Source organism: Hippoglossus hippoglossus, chromosome 12 (assembly GCF_009819705.1).
Source record: "Hippoglossus hippoglossus isolate fHipHip1 chromosome 12, fHipHip1.pri, whole genome shotgun sequence".
NCBI lineage: Eukaryota > Metazoa > Chordata > Actinopteri > Pleuronectiformes > Pleuronectidae > Hippoglossus > Hippoglossus hippoglossus.
In genome coordinates this window covers 12,061,300-12,079,142 of record NC_047162.1, presented here as the reverse complement: position 1 = coordinate 12,079,142, position 17,843 = coordinate 12,061,300, and the positions used below count along the sequence as shown (strand labels likewise).

At 41.0% G+C, this 17,843-nt stretch overlaps 4 protein-coding genes across 5 annotated transcripts; 1 reads left to right on the top strand and 3 right to left on the bottom strand.

The window, feature by feature from the left end:
• Nucleotides 1–279: 279 nt before the first annotated feature.
• On the bottom strand, nt 280–2,924 carry zmat5 (zinc finger, matrin-type 5). The gene is made up of 6 exons (XM_034602138.1): nt 2,765–2,924; nt 1,847–2,017; nt 1,551–1,613; nt 1,369–1,449; nt 1,027–1,135; nt 280–918 (listed from the first exon to the last, which is right to left on the bottom strand). Exons 2-6 carry the CDS (start codon nt 1,971–1,973, stop codon nt 771–773), a joined length of 528 nt encoding a protein of 175 aa, XP_034458029.1. The 5' UTR covers nt 1,974–2,017; nt 2,765–2,924; the 3' UTR covers nt 280–770.
• Nucleotides 2,921–3,621, top strand: LOC117771593 (cytochrome b-c1 complex subunit 9). Its single transcript, XM_034602139.1, has 2 exons — nt 2,921–3,083; nt 3,290–3,621. Exons 1-2 carry the CDS (start codon nt 2,943–2,945, stop codon nt 3,338–3,340), a joined length of 192 nt encoding a protein of 63 aa, XP_034458030.1. The 5' UTR covers nt 2,921–2,942; the 3' UTR covers nt 3,341–3,621.
• Nucleotides 3,622–4,150: 529 nt separating this feature from the next.
• On the bottom strand, nt 4,151–7,568 carry gal3st1b (galactose-3-O-sulfotransferase 1b). 2 transcript variants are annotated; one of them, XM_034602136.1, is made up of 3 exons: nt 7,305–7,568; nt 6,427–6,557; nt 4,151–5,997 (listed from the first exon to the last, which is right to left on the bottom strand). In XM_034602136.1, the coding sequence occupies exons 2-3, from the start codon at nt 6,546–6,548 to the stop codon at nt 4,830–4,832; spliced, it is 1,290 nt and encodes a 429-aa protein (XP_034458027.1). In that variant the 5' UTR covers nt 6,549–6,557; nt 7,305–7,568; the 3' UTR covers nt 4,151–4,829. The 2 variants fall into 2 exon arrangements, with proteins under 2 accessions (XP_034458027.1, XP_034458026.1); XM_034602135.1 differs by having other exon boundaries at nt 7,338–7,568.
• Nucleotides 7,569–9,921: 2,353 nt separating this feature from the next.
• On the bottom strand, nt 9,922–17,590 carry prodha (proline dehydrogenase (oxidase) 1a). Its single transcript, XM_034602134.1, has 14 exons — nt 17,176–17,590; nt 16,660–16,868; nt 15,284–15,318; nt 14,392–14,541; nt 14,137–14,201; nt 13,641–13,757; nt 13,408–13,487; nt 13,046–13,127; nt 12,735–12,827; nt 12,449–12,595; nt 12,112–12,287; nt 11,926–12,024; nt 11,570–11,658; nt 9,922–10,853 (listed from the first exon to the last, which is right to left on the bottom strand). Exons 1-14 carry the CDS (start codon nt 17,497–17,499, stop codon nt 10,663–10,665), a joined length of 1,857 nt encoding a protein of 618 aa, XP_034458025.1. The 5' UTR covers nt 17,500–17,590; the 3' UTR covers nt 9,922–10,662.
• Nucleotides 17,591–17,843: the final 253 nt, after the last annotated feature.

The window sequence follows — 17,843 nt, the reverse complement described above, 5'->3', positions numbered from 1 at the left end:
ACTCGGCTATTGAGCATAAATGGCCATATAGCTGTTTGACATGACTGCAGACTACATCTAATACTAAAGACTCCTGTGCTTAAGCATTTAATAGATTCTGACTGAGTAAACTAGTGCATGTTTTTTGTTAACTAATGTAAAAACTCATGTAATATTTTCCCACTTCCATTTATAGAGATTATACAAGTAAAAATACTGCTTCATAGTGCAACACGTAGTTAAAAAAACATCACATGGTACCTTTAAGTAGCAGCAGAATGAGACACAGTATTGACAAAATTGTACCTCACACACAAAAACACATTTTAATGAGGATTTTGGTGTCAACACTGTATTGGGTAATGAATGTAGAAACAGTGTTAACATCTCAGCACAACCTCAGATAAGAGGAATACATAAAACTGATGTTTTTGAAAGGCAAATGCCATTTAGAAAAGCATAAATCCAACATATCTGCATGAGGCTTGTTGCAAAAAACGTATTAACAAGAAACTTTACGGGGCTGAATCTTATAATTTCCTGTTGCTGGTTTAAAGAATGAGGTCATGAAATCTGTTATTCCCCCAGTGACACAACACAGGATTAAGTAGAGTTAAAATAAAACAAAAAATAAATTTCCATCTGCTTAGCGATCCTGCATTCCTCTCAGGGCATCAATTGTTACCCCCGGAGAGGAGCCTTGTTTTAAAGATAGCTCTATAGAAACAGCTAGTCTCAGATTCTGTAGAAAGAAAAAAATTAAGTTTTATGCAAATACAAACTTTTAAGCATCAACCCCATTCAGTGTTCACTTTGACTTTCCATCCGCCCAGAGGAGGAGGAATAAGTGATGGTGGAAGGTCAGGAATGGAGAAGAGCTGCGGAGGTACGTCACTTTCTGATTGTTCTTCTTCACTGTCTTCCTTATGTTTCAGATCTCTGCAAAATATAAATAATTGAGCAGATGAATACTTCATCAACAGAAATAACCATTAATCATGTAAAACGGGTATGACCAAGTTCTGAAACCGAAAAGAGGATGATTACCCTTTGCTACCGAGGGCACTTCGCCTCTTCTCCCTCCTAGAGAGCCATTCTTCTACACTTCGCCCCTTCTTCCTTCTGTCCAGAGAATCCTCTCTGTGCTGTCTCTCATCTGAAAGACAGGAAAAATGTCACTCCCCTCAACATGGAGTTATTCACACACTCATTTAGATCAAGTGGACTGATGATGAGGCTTGAATTTAACAGTTTAGCTGTAAACTTTATTATAAATAACTATATATATATAAAGATATTAAAACTTAGCATAATTTCCGTTAATCATAATCTATTTCCAACACTTCTCAAACACGTGGTAGACTTCACTACACTTCGGTCACAGCTTACCTTCCACATGTCTTTTTAGGTTATACAGATCGTCTTCGGACATGTGAGAAAACCTGCAGTTTGGCCCAAAATCACAAATTCCTAGAAAGAAAAGAAACCCAGGAAGTAATGAGGTTTATAAACATGCATTTCATAAAATGTGTTGGTTATAGCATAAATGTTTGGTTCGACTGTTCTTTTACCTTTTTGGAGAAACTTCCTGCACGGTTTCTTTGCTTGCTCATCATTCAGAATGGCTGCTGAATCTGTAAAAACAACAAAAATAGTGTGTCAATGCTTGTTTATCTAACCCTACACTGTGAAGGGAACAGGTGGGAAGCTGAGATGGCATATTAAAATGTAAGCACGCTTCATTCTCCAATCACGGTGTCATTAATTGGTTTAGATAGGAATCCTTTAACAGGGATTCTGTACACAAAACAAACAGAAGAGAACATCGTGTGTAATTTCATCAAAACACAACAAACACAGGTCTCACCTCTGAAATGATCATACCAGGCCTTCTTAGCTCTGTGATGCTGGACTCCATTCAGGTGTTTCTTCCTGTTGTGCATGTTGTCCTGAAAGGACCTGTCGCAGTAGTCACAGTAGTACCTCCTCCCCATGGTGCAGGTTCTGTGTTCCAACCACAATGTCACCTTTTAAACCTCTGAAACACCAAAAGCAGAAACAAAACAGCTTTAGACACAGTAGCTGCTCTGCCAACACATGGTGAGAGAGTAACCTTGCTCGTGTGAATACTTCTCATTATATCCAGTATTACATTTAAATGCTAATGTTGCCATACAAATAAGCTCTCTGATTGGAATCTATGCTTCAATGTTTCAAGAAACGCCTGCAACAAACATATTTGTATCATAATCACTTGATTTATCAATTCTTTTCTCTGAAAGCTTTATTAACTGTTAATAAAATGTCAAAAATCCTCACCACAATTCCCTAAAGCTAAATAATTTGAATGCAGATCTGCCGTAAAAGTAGAAAATACAAAGTGGGAAGCACAAACCTCAACCAATACAGTCTGCACTAACTAGAAGACATCACCAATATAATGTATACATATAAAACCATATATAAAGCTATGTTTATATTGAGTGTATTGGTTTGACTTTCGTTTGCTGCCATCTCCTGGTTTGTACTTGCCTTTTATTTTGAAAACCCCTGTATATGAGACTTCCTGTTTTCAGTGCGTTTCAGCCTTTAATCTGCCAATATGGAGTTTTAATATAAACACACTGATGGTGTAAACAAGGGATCTGATACAATTCACAGATTAACAAAACACTAACATCGCTGAATATCTGTGCGTAGCGATGATAAACAGCTGGACAGTTCAGCTCACGTGGCTACAACCAGTCAAATAAACCCCTACATTTAAACAGCGAAGATCTCGTACCATTAATGAAGCTGTGATGTCCTCCTCTGGGGTTTCATCTTTCTTCTTTAAAGCAAAGAAGACGGAAATCCGCGCTGTGTCCCTGCAGGATCTTTATTTACGTCTCCCGGCCACTTCCTGTGCCCGGAGCGGAAGTAGAGAGCCCGGACTTCCGGTCCTGCGCACTCTCTCGTCCGTCATGGCGCTGGCTAAGAACGTTTACAACCTGCTCTTCAGGAGAACGTCCACTTTCGCTGTAACCATCATGGTTGGAGCGGTTTTCTTCGAGCGACTATTCGACCAAGGCGGCGACGCGATCTTTGAGCAGATGAATAGCGGGGTGAGTGACTCCGGTGTTATCTTAGAGCCTGTTTAATTCTGACCTTGTAAACAGAGGGCGAAGCGGCCGGGGTGTTAGCTAAGTTAGCTCGTTTGTTAGCTTAGCCCTGCGTCCTTCCAGTGTCTGTTAACCAAACCTCGTACGTTGCTAAAACGTGTTGTCTAACCTCATGAGCTAACCTCATCAAATCTGTGTTTTTACTGTAGAAACTATGGAAACACATCAAGCACAACTACGAGGTGAAGGAGGAGGAATAAGGACGTGACTCCGGTGTCATCTGAGGCTGACGTGCAGCTGTTGTCACACTTCCCATCATCCATTCTTCCTGGACTTCACACCTCGCACGCATCAGCAGTCAACATGGACAGTGAGCTCAGGGCTGGCGACCAGGGGAGCTGATCCACTGTCCAGACCATCACGAAGCTGGAGCAATGGTTCCTGACACCTTCGCCCCCTCCATCCCAGTTGTTGTTTGTCATGTCTTTTCATCTTTCATCTTTCAAATTGTAAATGATTAAATTAAACATGTATTACAGTACACAATGTTTTTATTTGTTTTATCAAACATGGCCTGCATGTCTAAGTGCAATCGTTGGTGAAGTATAGTGATAAGATTTAGTCTTTTTCAAATGTAATATGACTAGTATTTTCATAGGTATAGTCACATTAATTCTTTGTGTAACCATCAAAAGATCCATATACACACGTAAAATCAGTTGAGCGCTTACCGCCGCAATTTTACACGTGATGGTCTAGGAAAAAATTGAAGTGGACTGAAAAACTAAACTCGTCAGACATTAAGGTCAAAGAAGTCTGCACCCACATTTCACTGACTTTTCTTTGACCCTCCACCAAGTTTGGTGTAGATCAGTTCACTTGTTTCTGTGTAGGAGGAAATATTTTCAAATATTTTGTTGAAGGGCATTGATATACAATGGATAGATAGTTGTGTCCTTGTCATAGAGCTGATTTGATTTTTTTGACATATGCCTGATATCTGATGCTGAAACAGAGTAGCATTTCAAAGAGGGCAGACAGAAGTTGGTGTTCCGGGGCAAAACTGCTGTGTGGGATCTTTATTAAATAAATAACAGTTTAGTAGACGTCATTGGGCTTTTCAGACAGAAATGAATGCTTCATTTGACACCTTTATTGAGGTGAGGTTTTTTGGAAAGCGGCCAAACTGAATATCTCATACCTGAATTTCAGTTTTTTGCTTTTTGTGTAACCAATAATACTGTAAACAATGATGATATATTAACCACAGCAACAGGGTCAAGCTAGACCACAACTATTCAAATGCAACACAAACGACTCCTAGAAAGTTTCAGGCCTTTACATGGCACACTAACGCTACTACACAGCAAACAGCCAGTGGCTAGGTGGTAGCCGTCACACCCTATTCTCAATGTTGGCTCAACATAAAATTTGCTCCATTAATGCAAAAAAACAAGTATGTTATATGCTATGAAATATATATACTTCAGTCAGAAACATTTACACTTGTAGTGAACAACAAAGGTTAATTTTAAAATAATTCACAATTTCGAAATAGACAAACGAAAGGTGAGAAGCAGTTTAGGGTCAATAGATGATGAGTGGGGGTATCGGAGGTGATAATTAACATTATGGAGGTATCGTTCAGAAGAAAACTTGCAAACTGTACTAGAATAACAGGAAAACATTTGTTACAATAAGAATCATATGTACATGTTGCAGGATTACTGTAGTTTAGTTATAAATGTGTCAGTTCCAGTCAAATGTAAAAACAGCATCTTTTACCCAACCCCATAGTCGAGTGAGCCACAGACTCACACCCAGGTCTGACAGGTACTGGATCTCAGGTGTGAGCATTTTCTCACACAGTGTCCTGAATTTGAGATCGATATCTTTCTTCATGTTGTACCCCAGGATGGAAGACTCTCCGACCGGCTGCCAGGGCAGGAAGCGACTGTCCTGAATCTTCTGGGCTTCGACTGGGTTCCCTCCCTCGATACAAATAGCCTCCATCTCTGCATTTCTTCTCCTCAGCTCATCTACCTCCTGTTTCATTCTCTCCCTCCCAAAGGACTCCACTCGGGTCCAGAAGGTGGCGTTGAAGTGCTGATAGAGTCTCCAGTCAGCCCCGTTCCACTCCAACGCTTTGGCTCTGAACTCAGGGCTCAGTTTAGATACAGATGAACTCCTGCGAGAGTTGAGCTTAAAATATATAATGTCATCTGTGCTCCAACACAGTTTGTGCTTCAACAGGATAAGAGACTCCTCAAAGTATTCTGCTATGAGGACCAAATGTAAATATTTGGATAAGTAATGAATACCCCTCATCACACTAGGATCATTAGCTTCAACGTTGTTATCAAGACCAAAGTCAAAGAAGAGCAGGTTTTTAAGGTAGAATGAGTTGTAGGCCTCCGGGCTGTAGAATGCCTCAGGATTCTTCAGAAACTCCACCAGCTTGTTCTCTCCGGTGATTCTCCATGTGAGAGGAACCGCCCTGTGATAATAGTGGAAGGACGACTTGAAGAGATCCACCGGGTCTCGTAAGATGGTGATGTACGCAGCATCTGGAGGCAGCAGCTTGGATACTTCTCGGGGCTCAAAGCGCATGTGGTTGCAAACAATGTTGAAACAATCTCCAGGCCTGTAGTCCTTCACCTGGGAGCACTGGAAAGGCGATGGGTAGAGGAAGTCATTGCGCCCATTGGGGAAGGCAAACTTGAGCTCGTGCTTTTCTCCAAATCTGAAGAGGATGTTGAGTAAGGTGCTACTGGCAGTTTTATGGGTCTTCATGAACATGATGTTGACTGCAGGGTGGCACTCGTCTGACTTGGGTTTGCTGCGTTGAGAAGGCCTGGTCACATTTTCCTTTAATATTTTGACCATGCTGTTTGGACACGTGTCTTCTTGGGAGCCCCTGTAAATTAAGCACAGGCATAAGTAAAGGGAATAGAGCACGTACCTCCACCAAGGCCAAACAGTCCCCTTATGAAACCACATTTAGTTTTTATACAAGTATAATAATGTACATATTTATAAATATCAGTCCCCTAAACATGTTGTTTTTTTTCATCAAGATCCATGAATTTTCCCCTGAGAAATCAACAAAAATGTTTAAAAAATGTCCTATCTCGCAATGTTAATGAAAAAATGTAAACAATTCCTGGATCCACCCCCCTACTCCAGATCCTAACCTAAATTGAATGGTTATTTTTGGACCCATATCGCATCCTTCCATCAAGTTTTGTGGAAATCTGTTCCGTAGCCGACAAACAGAAAAGCACACAAACAAATTCATACAAAAGCATAACCTCTTTGTCAAAATCTTTGCTTTTGAAATATTTACCTCATCTTCACTTGGGTTGGCTTTGTCAAGCAGTAGAGCAGCAGCATGATGTTGGTCAATAAAACCCACAGAATCACCCTTCGTACTCCATGTGTGCACTTGTGTCCGATGATGCCAAACATGATTAAAACCTGGAAATGAAATCAATATTATGGAGGAAACCTTTACAGGGAAAACACCAGTGTGGCTGTGAAGGTTTGAAATACACCTGTCTACATTTTGTTGTGTTACCGTGGTGCTCTCATATAACCAATGAGCAGCTGAAATGCCCTCCAGCCATTCTCACACACAGGGCCACAAATGACTCCATATAGCCTCCCTCCATAGTAAATATTATGCATTGGCTTTAGATTGAATGTAACCTACAGCACCGCTTAACAGGAGAGGTCAAAATCTATATAATAAACTGTATAAGGGATATATTCAAGCAAACTGCTGACTTTCGATCAAATAAAACACACAACCCCCATGTTTACACTGTAAACATGCTTACGGTTGTAGAACTGCTCCAAACACAGTTAAGGTACAAGCCGAAGTTAAAACAGCACAGTGTTCACACTGGGAAACAACAGAAGACTAAAAGAAAATGGCTCAGTTGTTCTTGAACGTTCTCAGAGAGGCATTGTATAGAGATAATATCATGTTGAAAGATATGCCCCTGAGAATACAAGCTGGGACTTCTTATCGCTGACAGTCATCTCCATTTGTCTCGTACAGTCGTTGCAGTGGATGACTAAGGAAATTCAATTAGTTTAAAGCCGACAACAAATACATTTAGCTTGGAATAACAATTCTGTATAACTCAATATCAAAACATCAAAACAAAACAAAATATAAATGACTTGGTGAGACAATGGCAGAATGAAAGAGCAATACACCTGTGGAAGAAATAGGAGAGGAGCGTTCCTCACCTGCAGAGGACAGCATGAGCAGTCCTGTGGTGTAGGAGAGCCCTTTGTTGTCCAGCAGTCTACAGAGTGTCTGAAGGTCCTGTCTCATTGGCTGTGAAGACTGAGGAAGGATCTGAACTCTCCTCCCACAGGGCCAGGAAACTAGATGGTTGAGTCTGATGGGAGACTGCTGGAAGGCTCAACTCCACAAAACTGTTTTAATAGATTTGAAATTTAATTAATCAGCTATACAAACATCAAAGAGACCTCTAAATCGAAATATAGCCTGCTTAAGTATGTCGTGTCAGGATATAGATTGGGGTTCTGGTTTTGTCAGTTTTGGAGAAAGATAAATATGACTGTATGGTGATATTGGCCAGCACACATGTATTGCATATTGGATGATGTTCCTTGGATTCAATTCAGAGAGATAGATAGATAGATAGATAGATAGATAGATAGATAGATAGATAGATAGAGAGATAGATAGAAACATACATACATACATACATACATACATACATACATACATACATACATACATACATACATACATACATACATACATACATACATACATACATACACATATACATACAGTATATACACACACACATACATAAACATATATACACATATACATATATACATACACGTGTTTATATACTTCATATGCTGTGAAGGATCAGTGGTCTATTGTAAGATCTAACATGCACTGTTCCTCCAAATGAAAACACTTTCGATGTTCTGGCCATCATATCATACACATTACATATATATAGATATATGGATAGATGTTAACATACACACCCAGAGGGGTCTGCCTGCCTCCTCCCAGTTGTGTGCTGTGTTGTGTGGACTGGCGGGATGTCTCTCTTCAGTCTCCAGACACTTGGACGCAGGTGCTGTTGACTTTGCGCAGCTGCTGTTGACTTTGGCTGCGGCTGAATCATTCGTGTATGATTCAGTCGGTCCCATCGATTTGGCATTGGCAGCCCACCAGCTTCCTGTGTGACTGTGTGATTTTGTTTTGTTTTCCACACAGGAAACTGGAACCAGGGAGGATTGTATATCCACTTTGGAGTTTCTATAATCAGGAGGGAAGGTGAAGTTTTGTTAACTCTAAGGCAGCAACAGACTTGTCTTGTAATATCATGTCAGTCATGTTGTGTAACTTGTCATGTGTAACTTGTCATGTGTAACTTGTGTGTGTAAATGCTCCACAAACAAACATAACCTATGTTTAAATGTCAGTTTTGTTTGGGACTTGCAATATTCTCAACAAGAGTTAAATAAAACACATTTTTGTTTACAATAACTGCATTTTATTGTCAAATATTTTACAATCGTACAAAAACAGAATATATTGATAAACTAATCAAGAGGAAACCAAACCAACACAAAAGTAAATTCATCAAACTAAACAACAAATATACTGCTTTTTTTTGTTTATTTGTTTCTCTATTGAAAGAGAGCAAACATTTGTTTCTGTTAAAACTGGAGCTCAAACCACTCAGAGTGGTTATTGTAACTATCAACACTCCAGACCAAATACATGCAGCTTGTCTGTAGTCAGGTTTGTAGACAGGTTCTCAATTACCTGTAGTCAGGTAATTGAGAATTACCTGACTACAGGCTTAATATGTGTGTATCTGTGTTTATGTAGCCTAACAAAATTGATGAAAAACAAAAATACCCACAACTTTGCCGGTGTTCATTATACAGATGAGGGATAGAAAAAACAATTTACCTTAAAATAGCAGCTTCAAAATCATTCTAATGGTAACGACTTGTAACAGGGAGAATGGCGTCTCTTTCACCCCCATGCCGCACCCTATTCGTGCACCATTCCAACCATATGATTCTTATCGTCTGTCACTGCTGGTATCAGGCCCCAAGAGTAACGTCGACCTGTAGATCAGATATAAAGAGCCTGAAGTCTAAGTAAAAATGTCTCTCTGCATTAAAACAGGTTCCCAAACCATTCAGACTGCTTATTTACCCATCAACCCTCCAGGCCCGTAAAGGCAGCTCGTTTATGGACCGTTGTCAGTGACAACATGGCAATGAGGCAGTTGACATACATTTGAATGAGTGACAGTGTCACATGAGGAGTTCATAAACACTGCTGTAAATACAAGCAACAACATTTTTTAATTATCCTCCAGCTGCAGTGAGAACCAACTCCATTCAAGGAGATGAACTTTTTTTAATTTACCCTGTGTATACTATAGTTTTACATGTTATAACTTGTTCGTTCAATTCCCTGGGCGACACCACTCACAGATGACTGAAAGGTCACGGACAGCATCGAAACCCGAGATACTGACACAACCAAATCGAATTCTCTACAATAATAAACTGAAGCGAGGGGCACTTTCTGCTCACATGCATCTTATGCAACAGGGCAGGTGAAATCACAGCATGACTCACGGCTTTGTTTTTGGAACATGTCAGAGCAAAGAAAATAAGTTTCCTGATTTCTGCTTTGGAGATTTGTCGTCAGCGTTCGATGAGGAGAAGATGTTCTTGATTTCAGGGAAAACTGAACAGACAGATTTCTGCTCAGTAGAGAGTAAAAGGAATTTAATCAGAAACAGACTGAATCAAACAAACCCTCCGAAGACACGTCAGGAGAAGGGATGGATGACTTTTATGCAAAAATCCACAGTTTACACATCATCTACTCTTTGCATCAATATACGTCATTAGAGAAGAACTGATTTTCTTGTTATTGCTGCAGTTGTTGTTGATATGCTGTTATGTTTTAAAACAAGACATATGAAGATACATTCAAACCATTCTGGTGGTTTAAAGTAATCGTCAAATGTTAACACATTTACATATAATTCCAGCAATAAACATGCTAAAATAATTTACAACCCTGCTGGAGGAGTGTACAGTGACGACAAGTTGTACAGTAGCTGATTGCTTTCAGTAAATCTCATGACAACCATCATAAGGCACTTTGAGTGACAACTATGACACAAATGAACACAACATCTTTCATCATCAAAGCACTTGAGTTATAAATATATACAAATAAGCCACATCTGGTAAACATACAATATCATTTTCTTAACCTCTACTTAATAATTCCTTGTTATGAGGACCACTTCTTAAAGGATCAGCAGTGTTTTTAACACTTTTGTAATTAGATATCCTAAAATAAATCCCATCACAGACGAAAAACATTCTTCAATACCTCGAACCCTAACAGGCACACGAGGGACACTAATCTTCCTCTACTCAGAGCAGCTATCAGGTGGTGGTTCAGCTCAGCTCAGTTCAGATGCTGGAATGTTTACAGAGATGTACCCCTGTTAGCATGTTGCGGTGCTGTAACTCAGTAGACAGGCGTGTAGAAAATCTGGCCACACAGCAGCCTGCGTTTCAGCTCCTTCCACAGCAGGGTGCGCTCTCGCTGCGATCCCTTCATGAAGCCGCGGTTCTCCTGAGCGCGGCGGGACAGATAGGGAATGACCTCGTTGACTGGGCCATATGGAACATACTTGTAGACTGGGAAACCTGCCTGACCTGTTTTTATCAATGCAGAAAGAAGAGACCATTATTAAAAACAGGGGCCATTATCTCCACCATGAGTGTGTTTGCATGTCATGACTTTGTATGTAAAGTCTGATCACAGCTTTTAAATACGGATGTAGCAGAAATACAGTCAGGAAAAATTACCTGACTGCTTTTAGAGTTATAGTAGATTTATAACTGCAAGTTGGTGGGAAGAAGTGAATAAATATCGCGTTAAGATAACTGATATGTAAAATTTGCCTTTTGAGATTAGATATCAAGTGATATGACAAGGTCAAACTGGCCCTTCTGTTACGCTAGTGGAAATAAGATTAGGTCTGAGTGTCTCACTTTTATCCGTGTGCCATGAATAATCTGGTTTCACCTCAGAGACAAACTATTGTTGTCTGACTATTGTTTCATGCTGTTACATAAAGAAAGTACAGAGCGATCCCAATTATCTCTCAGACAATATTGGTTGGTGATGTGTTTATCTTGATAGCGTGCATCCCGGCTGCAGCAAACACAAGAAAACGCTTAGTAACAGACAGGTAAGAACATTGAGAAACTGGAGTTGTTTGTTGCTAAGATATGTTAAATCATCTCTAAGGTCAGTGGCCACCTGAGTATTGAAAAGCTGACGTCTGAGTGCATACGTCGGGGGCCACGACTTTTGGAACCCGCCGTATGTTTTACTGGAACCTCACCATGTCGTGCGCACAACATACCTAGTGGGAAGCTGATCTGGTCACACATCCCCAGCAGCTGTCCAAAGTATACTTTATTCTCAGCGGGTGAAAGGCCCATCTCATTCATCCTGAAAACAAAAACAGAAAGGCAAGCAGGTTACATAAGGGGAGCTGCCGTGTGGTGTTTGTCCACTCGTGTGGCAAATCCTCGAATTGCTCTGGCAAGTTGACAAAGACGACCTTTTGCTCAGAGAAATATCCAGAGCTTTGGTTTAAACCATTGGGAGTAATCCTTGCTGAATGAGGTGGTTTACAGCTTCCGTGTATGCTTAAACCAAATCTGGACTTAGTACATGTTGAGTGAAATCTTCATGCAGGCCTGAGACTGGACGTACTTTTCGAGGGTGAATTTCACCGTGTCCTCGTTGTGCGTTGCGACCATGACGTTTGCCTTCCTGTTGTGCTCGATCTCCTCCAGCATGTATTCCAAACACCTGCACAAACAGCGAGGCAGATGTTTAGGATTCAGTCATTATCTAACCGATCCACATGTGGCCTTAACAATACAACTCAGCGCTCACTTGTGATACATCCTGTTGGTGGCCTCATAGTCCGGGTTGATTGGGTCCTCGTAGCCAATCTCCTCGGCCCTGGCTCTCTCTTGGTACATGTAGGCTCCACGCACCAGCTTGGCACCGAAGTACCAGCCCTCCCGCCGTGACAGCTCGACATCCACAGTGAAATTGTCATAGGCATCCTAAAAGCATTGAGTTGTTCAAATACACCCACACACACAAGATAATATGAGAGATCATCACACAGTTCCGGATACGTTTTGGTTGAGATAAAATTGCGGCTTTGAATAATCAGTGTTGAAAATTGTCACAATGCGCCGTCATGAGGAAATTGTAGTCTCACCTTGAGGTAACACTGGTAGGTGTTGAAAATGATTGGCTTTTCTTTGTTGAATATCCTCTGCATCTCCAGGGTCAGTCGACTAATGGCCGGCTGGAAGTACGTCTGCTCGGCGTCCACCATCAGCCTCACCCCGTTCTCCACAGCATGCTGGAGCACACAAGGTGTATTTACAGCTTTAACGATGTGACACTCATCACTATGCAGAAGGGAAATCAGCAAATCCTACACGAAACAGGCATTTGATAATAATATGGCTGTTTCTTTCGTCTTGTTTTGGTTTCCTCACCTTGGCCAGAACGTCCACCCTCTGCAGCATTCTCTTCATCTGTCGCTCTTCCTCGTCTGTGAACATCTTCAACAACGGCTCCAGGTGGCCTGTCTGCACAACCACCACACAAAATATTCAATCATTTGGCTTATGCTTTCCTCGAGATCAGAATAAATATATTTATCTATAAGGTGCAAAGGTCTGACATGTAATTCTCATCACTCCTGGAGAAATGTCTCTTTAAAATACAATTTTTTTTGGAGAGCTCTGACTGTAAAAAACATTTCCAGCTACTACAAGTCTGAATTCTTGGAACCAGAAAGTCTCACCTCAATATTTGGCACCATGAGCAGATTGGAGATCTTAGTTGTGTCATTTATTAAACTGTTCCAGTCAAGCAGATCAATCGTTCTGAAAATAACATGTTGGAAAAGAAAATGCTTTAAATCAAATGCCCTCAGAATATTTTTATTGCGGATTAATTGGAGCTAGTTTCTGTGTAAAGACTAAACCACAGGCCTGTGGATACTTGTCTCTGTGTGACTAGAAGTTCAAACACGTTCTGTTTTCCTACTGATTTAACTGTGCGTCAAGAACTTAGGAACTCAGACTCTAGCGTATTTAACGTACATAATAAAAAAGTATGAATGTGTGTTGTTGTTATCATTGTTGCAATAAGCGACTATCTTACCCTGACAAACCCAGCTTCTCTCCAGTAAACCAGTTCTCTATGTCATCCTTGGCTCCAACACCCATCTGAGTCAAATTTTCCTTCAAGAGAAATATTTCACATGAATTGGGTGATAGGGCTCTAAACGTTGTAGAGATTAAAACAGGTAAAGTGCATTCAGGAAACCAGCCTGGCAGCAGTAAGTCATGGGCATGCATGGACCCTCTTTAGACTTTGGCGAAGGTGAAACACACCTTTAGTTGGTCCAGCTCCAGCTTTTGTTCCAAAAGAATCATTTCAGATTTTCCCTGTTGAGTGGCGAGGAAGTTGAAGAAGTGTCTCCATTGAACCAGGACTTCAGAGAACTGGAGCTGCTCAAACACAGAACAAGACATTAACATTTAGCTCCTGCACCTGAACCTGAACCCTATTGTGATGAACACTGAGGCGGGAATCTGACACAATGAATATTGTTTTCCATAAACCAGTTTCCTTCTTTTAATATTAGTCATGTCCCCTAAGGTTTGTACACAGTAAAGTGAATCTATGACCGTGCTTATCTTTTGGCATTGGCTTAAAACCATAAAGGTAAATAGATCATGTTTTATATCCTCATTATGATGACCTGGAGCCAATACGCGGGATTTATTAGTGTAACATCCGGAATCACTGTTGATGCCAAATAAAGGGAGTCGTGACTTTATCTAACATCTGTGGTTAACATGGTAGACACATGAAGATATGACTTACAAGGAACTGTGGACGTCCCAGAGCGGTTAATTTGATGGCAGAAAATCCATCAACAGAGGCTCCACCTTAAATTGATAACAAACTTTATTATGTCAGTCATAATTCTACACACATTTGATGTTGTTTAACTCAACGACAGATCATTTACTTATTTCGTTCGCGATGCTGTTTGTAAAGTGACTATACAACAACAAGCTTCATCTAACTAGTAAAATTTTGTTTCTTAATCGCTTGTACAGGAACCTTCCTACTCACCGGAGGCTTTAATGCATTTGATGAATGTCTCCATCTGGTTGTCACATTTTGCTTCATCTGCGTAGAAATAGGTACGAGCACTGATGACGCCCCCGCGCCTGTCACCGAACTGTTGATGAGCTTTGTATTTCTTCTCACGGTGATCGGCCTCTGGAGTCAGAAGAAAAACAAAACATTAGACATGGAAAAAAGACAAAAAAGATTTTGTTGTTTTGATTTATTAATTGGGAGCTCACTGGAAGTTTCCCTTTTTTTAAAAGAATCATATTCCATCATATTCAGAAATTACCCTTAAAACTGAATTATTTAAATCCCACAAGCTTTTTGTTTTGAGTGCAGTAAATGTATTTAATTCTGCTACTATAAATGTATCACTAGCAAATGAGGTTAATGGGAACTTTCACATTTTCTTGATTATTCATTCAGCTGGCAGCCGTCCTGAAAATAACCTGAGGTAGTTGTCTAAACATGTGACTCCTCATAAATAATATAGTAGCACTGCTGTAATCCCTGTAAGGCACTGATGCAACTGCCAGTAACATTATAAGGTATTAAGGAAATATGTTTATTGTGATATAAGATTTATAAATAAGGCCAGAGACATCCCCTGTGAGTGATAAACCGGAGCGTCACATTTCTACCCTGTCACGCAAAACAAAGTTTCCTCTTACTGTGCCAGCAGGGCAGAACATTTCAGACCCCACGGGATCCAGTTATAACCAGCACTATCCAGGCCTGACCACATGACTGAGACATACCAGTGCTGACACTTGAATAACACGCCCAGGCCACAGAGCAGCGAGTGTACCCCGGTCTTCTTCTTAACACGGCCTTTACTTGCATGTTAGTAATGTGGTGTATTACGTGGGATACAAATACAAGTTCAACACACCTGGACTTTCTTTCTCTGCTTCAGAAACACATGAACTGTAAAAGAAGGAAAGAGTAGAGCAATTATTATGATTTCCTCCACCTTAAGTAACTTTGCTTTTTCAGACAAGACAAATGGAAAATTGATTTTAGTGTCTGTACTTAAGACAAAAATACGCTTTCTATAAACAGGAAAACCGAAAGGTTCTTCTATCATGATCTAAAGAGAATTGAAAAATATTGAAAAAGAAAATTTAAAAGTTTGTTATAAACTTCAAATAATAATACATTTGTCATTTAAACCAGTCTAGCCGAGCCCATTTTAATGCAAATGCGATGACCTAATTCTGGACGTGTTGTGACACGAGTAAAGTATCTGTGAACAAACATGTTTGGTGAGTTGTCTTCTCCATGAAGATAAGAACCTTTAACGTCTGCAGATTCCAGAAAAGTCCTTTGATTTGTTTCAGCAAGCGTATGTTCATGCTTCGTAACATAATCCCCAAAATAAGCTCATTTCCTCTGCAGGACGTTACATAACATGTCCATATGTGTGTGTGTGTGTGTGTGTGTGTGTGTGTGTGAGCGAGAGAGGGATCCACACATTGCTCTAAAAGGCTGGCAGCCTCCCTAAGAAATAACCGGCTCAACCAATCAGAGGAGATGGGTTTGTCCCAGCCGACCAATAGAGGACGAACACTGTTTTGCAATCGCACATTAAATAAACACATTGGATTCTGATATCTGTGTTTGTGTACTACTATGGATCACCTGACTCATGAATTAGATAAGAACCACAACAGAAGTCAGACTTACAGTGATAAGATAAGAATAAGTTGCTATGGATTCACAATATAACTCGATGGAATGTTTTCATTAAACTAAAGGGGTTTGACCTGAGACCAGAGATGTATGTTGTGAAAAGTGAATTACACGTTTACAGCACATTCCATACACCTGTAATGTGGTTGTACTAAGAGGGCCAAGGGCAAAATAATTACAGAGGCCCTATAATATCTATTTATCACAGGCCTGTACTGGCCTTTTGGTTCAGTACAAATCTGCTCACTGCAACGTTTTTTTAAATTCCGGCAATTGTCACTCTCAATTTGCAGGAAATTCTACAAGCAGACACGGGGGGAAGGGGGCTCTATTTTAATGGCCTCTTCCTGGAGATCAGGGGCTGGGTCGGGACCTTGCAGTCTGGTTACGCCTGTTGAAACACGACACTCTTACGCAATGCATTACAGCCCCTCCTGTGCTGCACATTTGGCATACATTAGAGCTGCTCTTGGTGCAGAGCCACACAGAAACATTTTGCAATGTTCCCTGAGCCGCAAAGTGGGGGAGGACAAAGGCCCTGTTGTTGTCACGGTCGGATGTAAACAGTAGACTCACTCCATTTCCTTCTTGACCGCCTCCTCCTGGGTCAGGTCCTCCTCGACACTGTAGTCCAGAACAGCCCCCACCCCGAAGGCCTGGTTCTTCTTGATTAAAGGTTTGATGGACTCGTGGTCCTCCCCTGCCACAAACTGGCCGTAGAAGGTCATCTTCATCATCTTCTCAAACAGCCACTGACCCAGCACCTTCCTACTCAGATCGATCAACTGACAACACAAACAACAACAAGGTCATTAGATGAGAGGCAAGGCGAGAAATTCAAAGTGCTTTACATAAAATATAAAGGGCACCATGACCAATTGTACAAGCAACATAAGACAATACATGGAAGCATTTAAAGAGAAATTAAGTTACATAGAGAAAAAAAAAAGTTGTATATAAAGTGATAATTTGATTTAATAACAGGACCTAACGAACAGGAAAGTCATTGATTTAAAAGAACTAAGATCTTGAGGGCTCTGGATGGTTCCTGACTTGGCCGTGGATCAGAATCTGGGGTGAAAACCTCTTCACCTCTTTGTTCTTCTCCACCAGCAGGTCCACGGTGCAGAGCTTGAACACCAGCAGACTCCGGATCAGTTCGGTGTTGCCTTTACTCTCGTACGCTTCTTTGGTGTTGTCGAAGTCGATGTGGATTTTGCTGAGCGGCGTGTCTGCGGCGCTCCTGGTCTGGGAGATGAGCTCCACGGGCTGCGCCTCCACCACAGCGCAGCCGCTCGGCTCCTTCTCCTCCCGGCTCTTCGTGGACGCCGCCGTCGATCGACATCTTCCGCACGAGATGCGCAGTTTGCCCGAGTTCCCCCTGACGAGCGCAGACATCAACTTAGCGTACGACATGTTCTTTTTAAGACAGTCCACAGACCTCGCTGACCCGCCTCTTGGTCTGTGTTACCTTTGAATGGCTCCGATCACTGAGCCGCTGCTGGGATGATGCACGTGCTGGAAAGTCACCCTACTTAAAACACACCTCGCGCAGGGGGCGTGGCCTCACCCGTTATATCACGCGGGAATATCTTTCTGATTATATATCAAACATTAGGTTAGATAGATCGATAGATCGATAGATAGATAGATATTATTATTATAGTAGGAGTATAGTAAATGTTGGTGGTGAACAAGGAGGGGACATGCGGAAATCATACTCAACATTTTAACATTTCGTCTTTGGATCACAGTCCAGA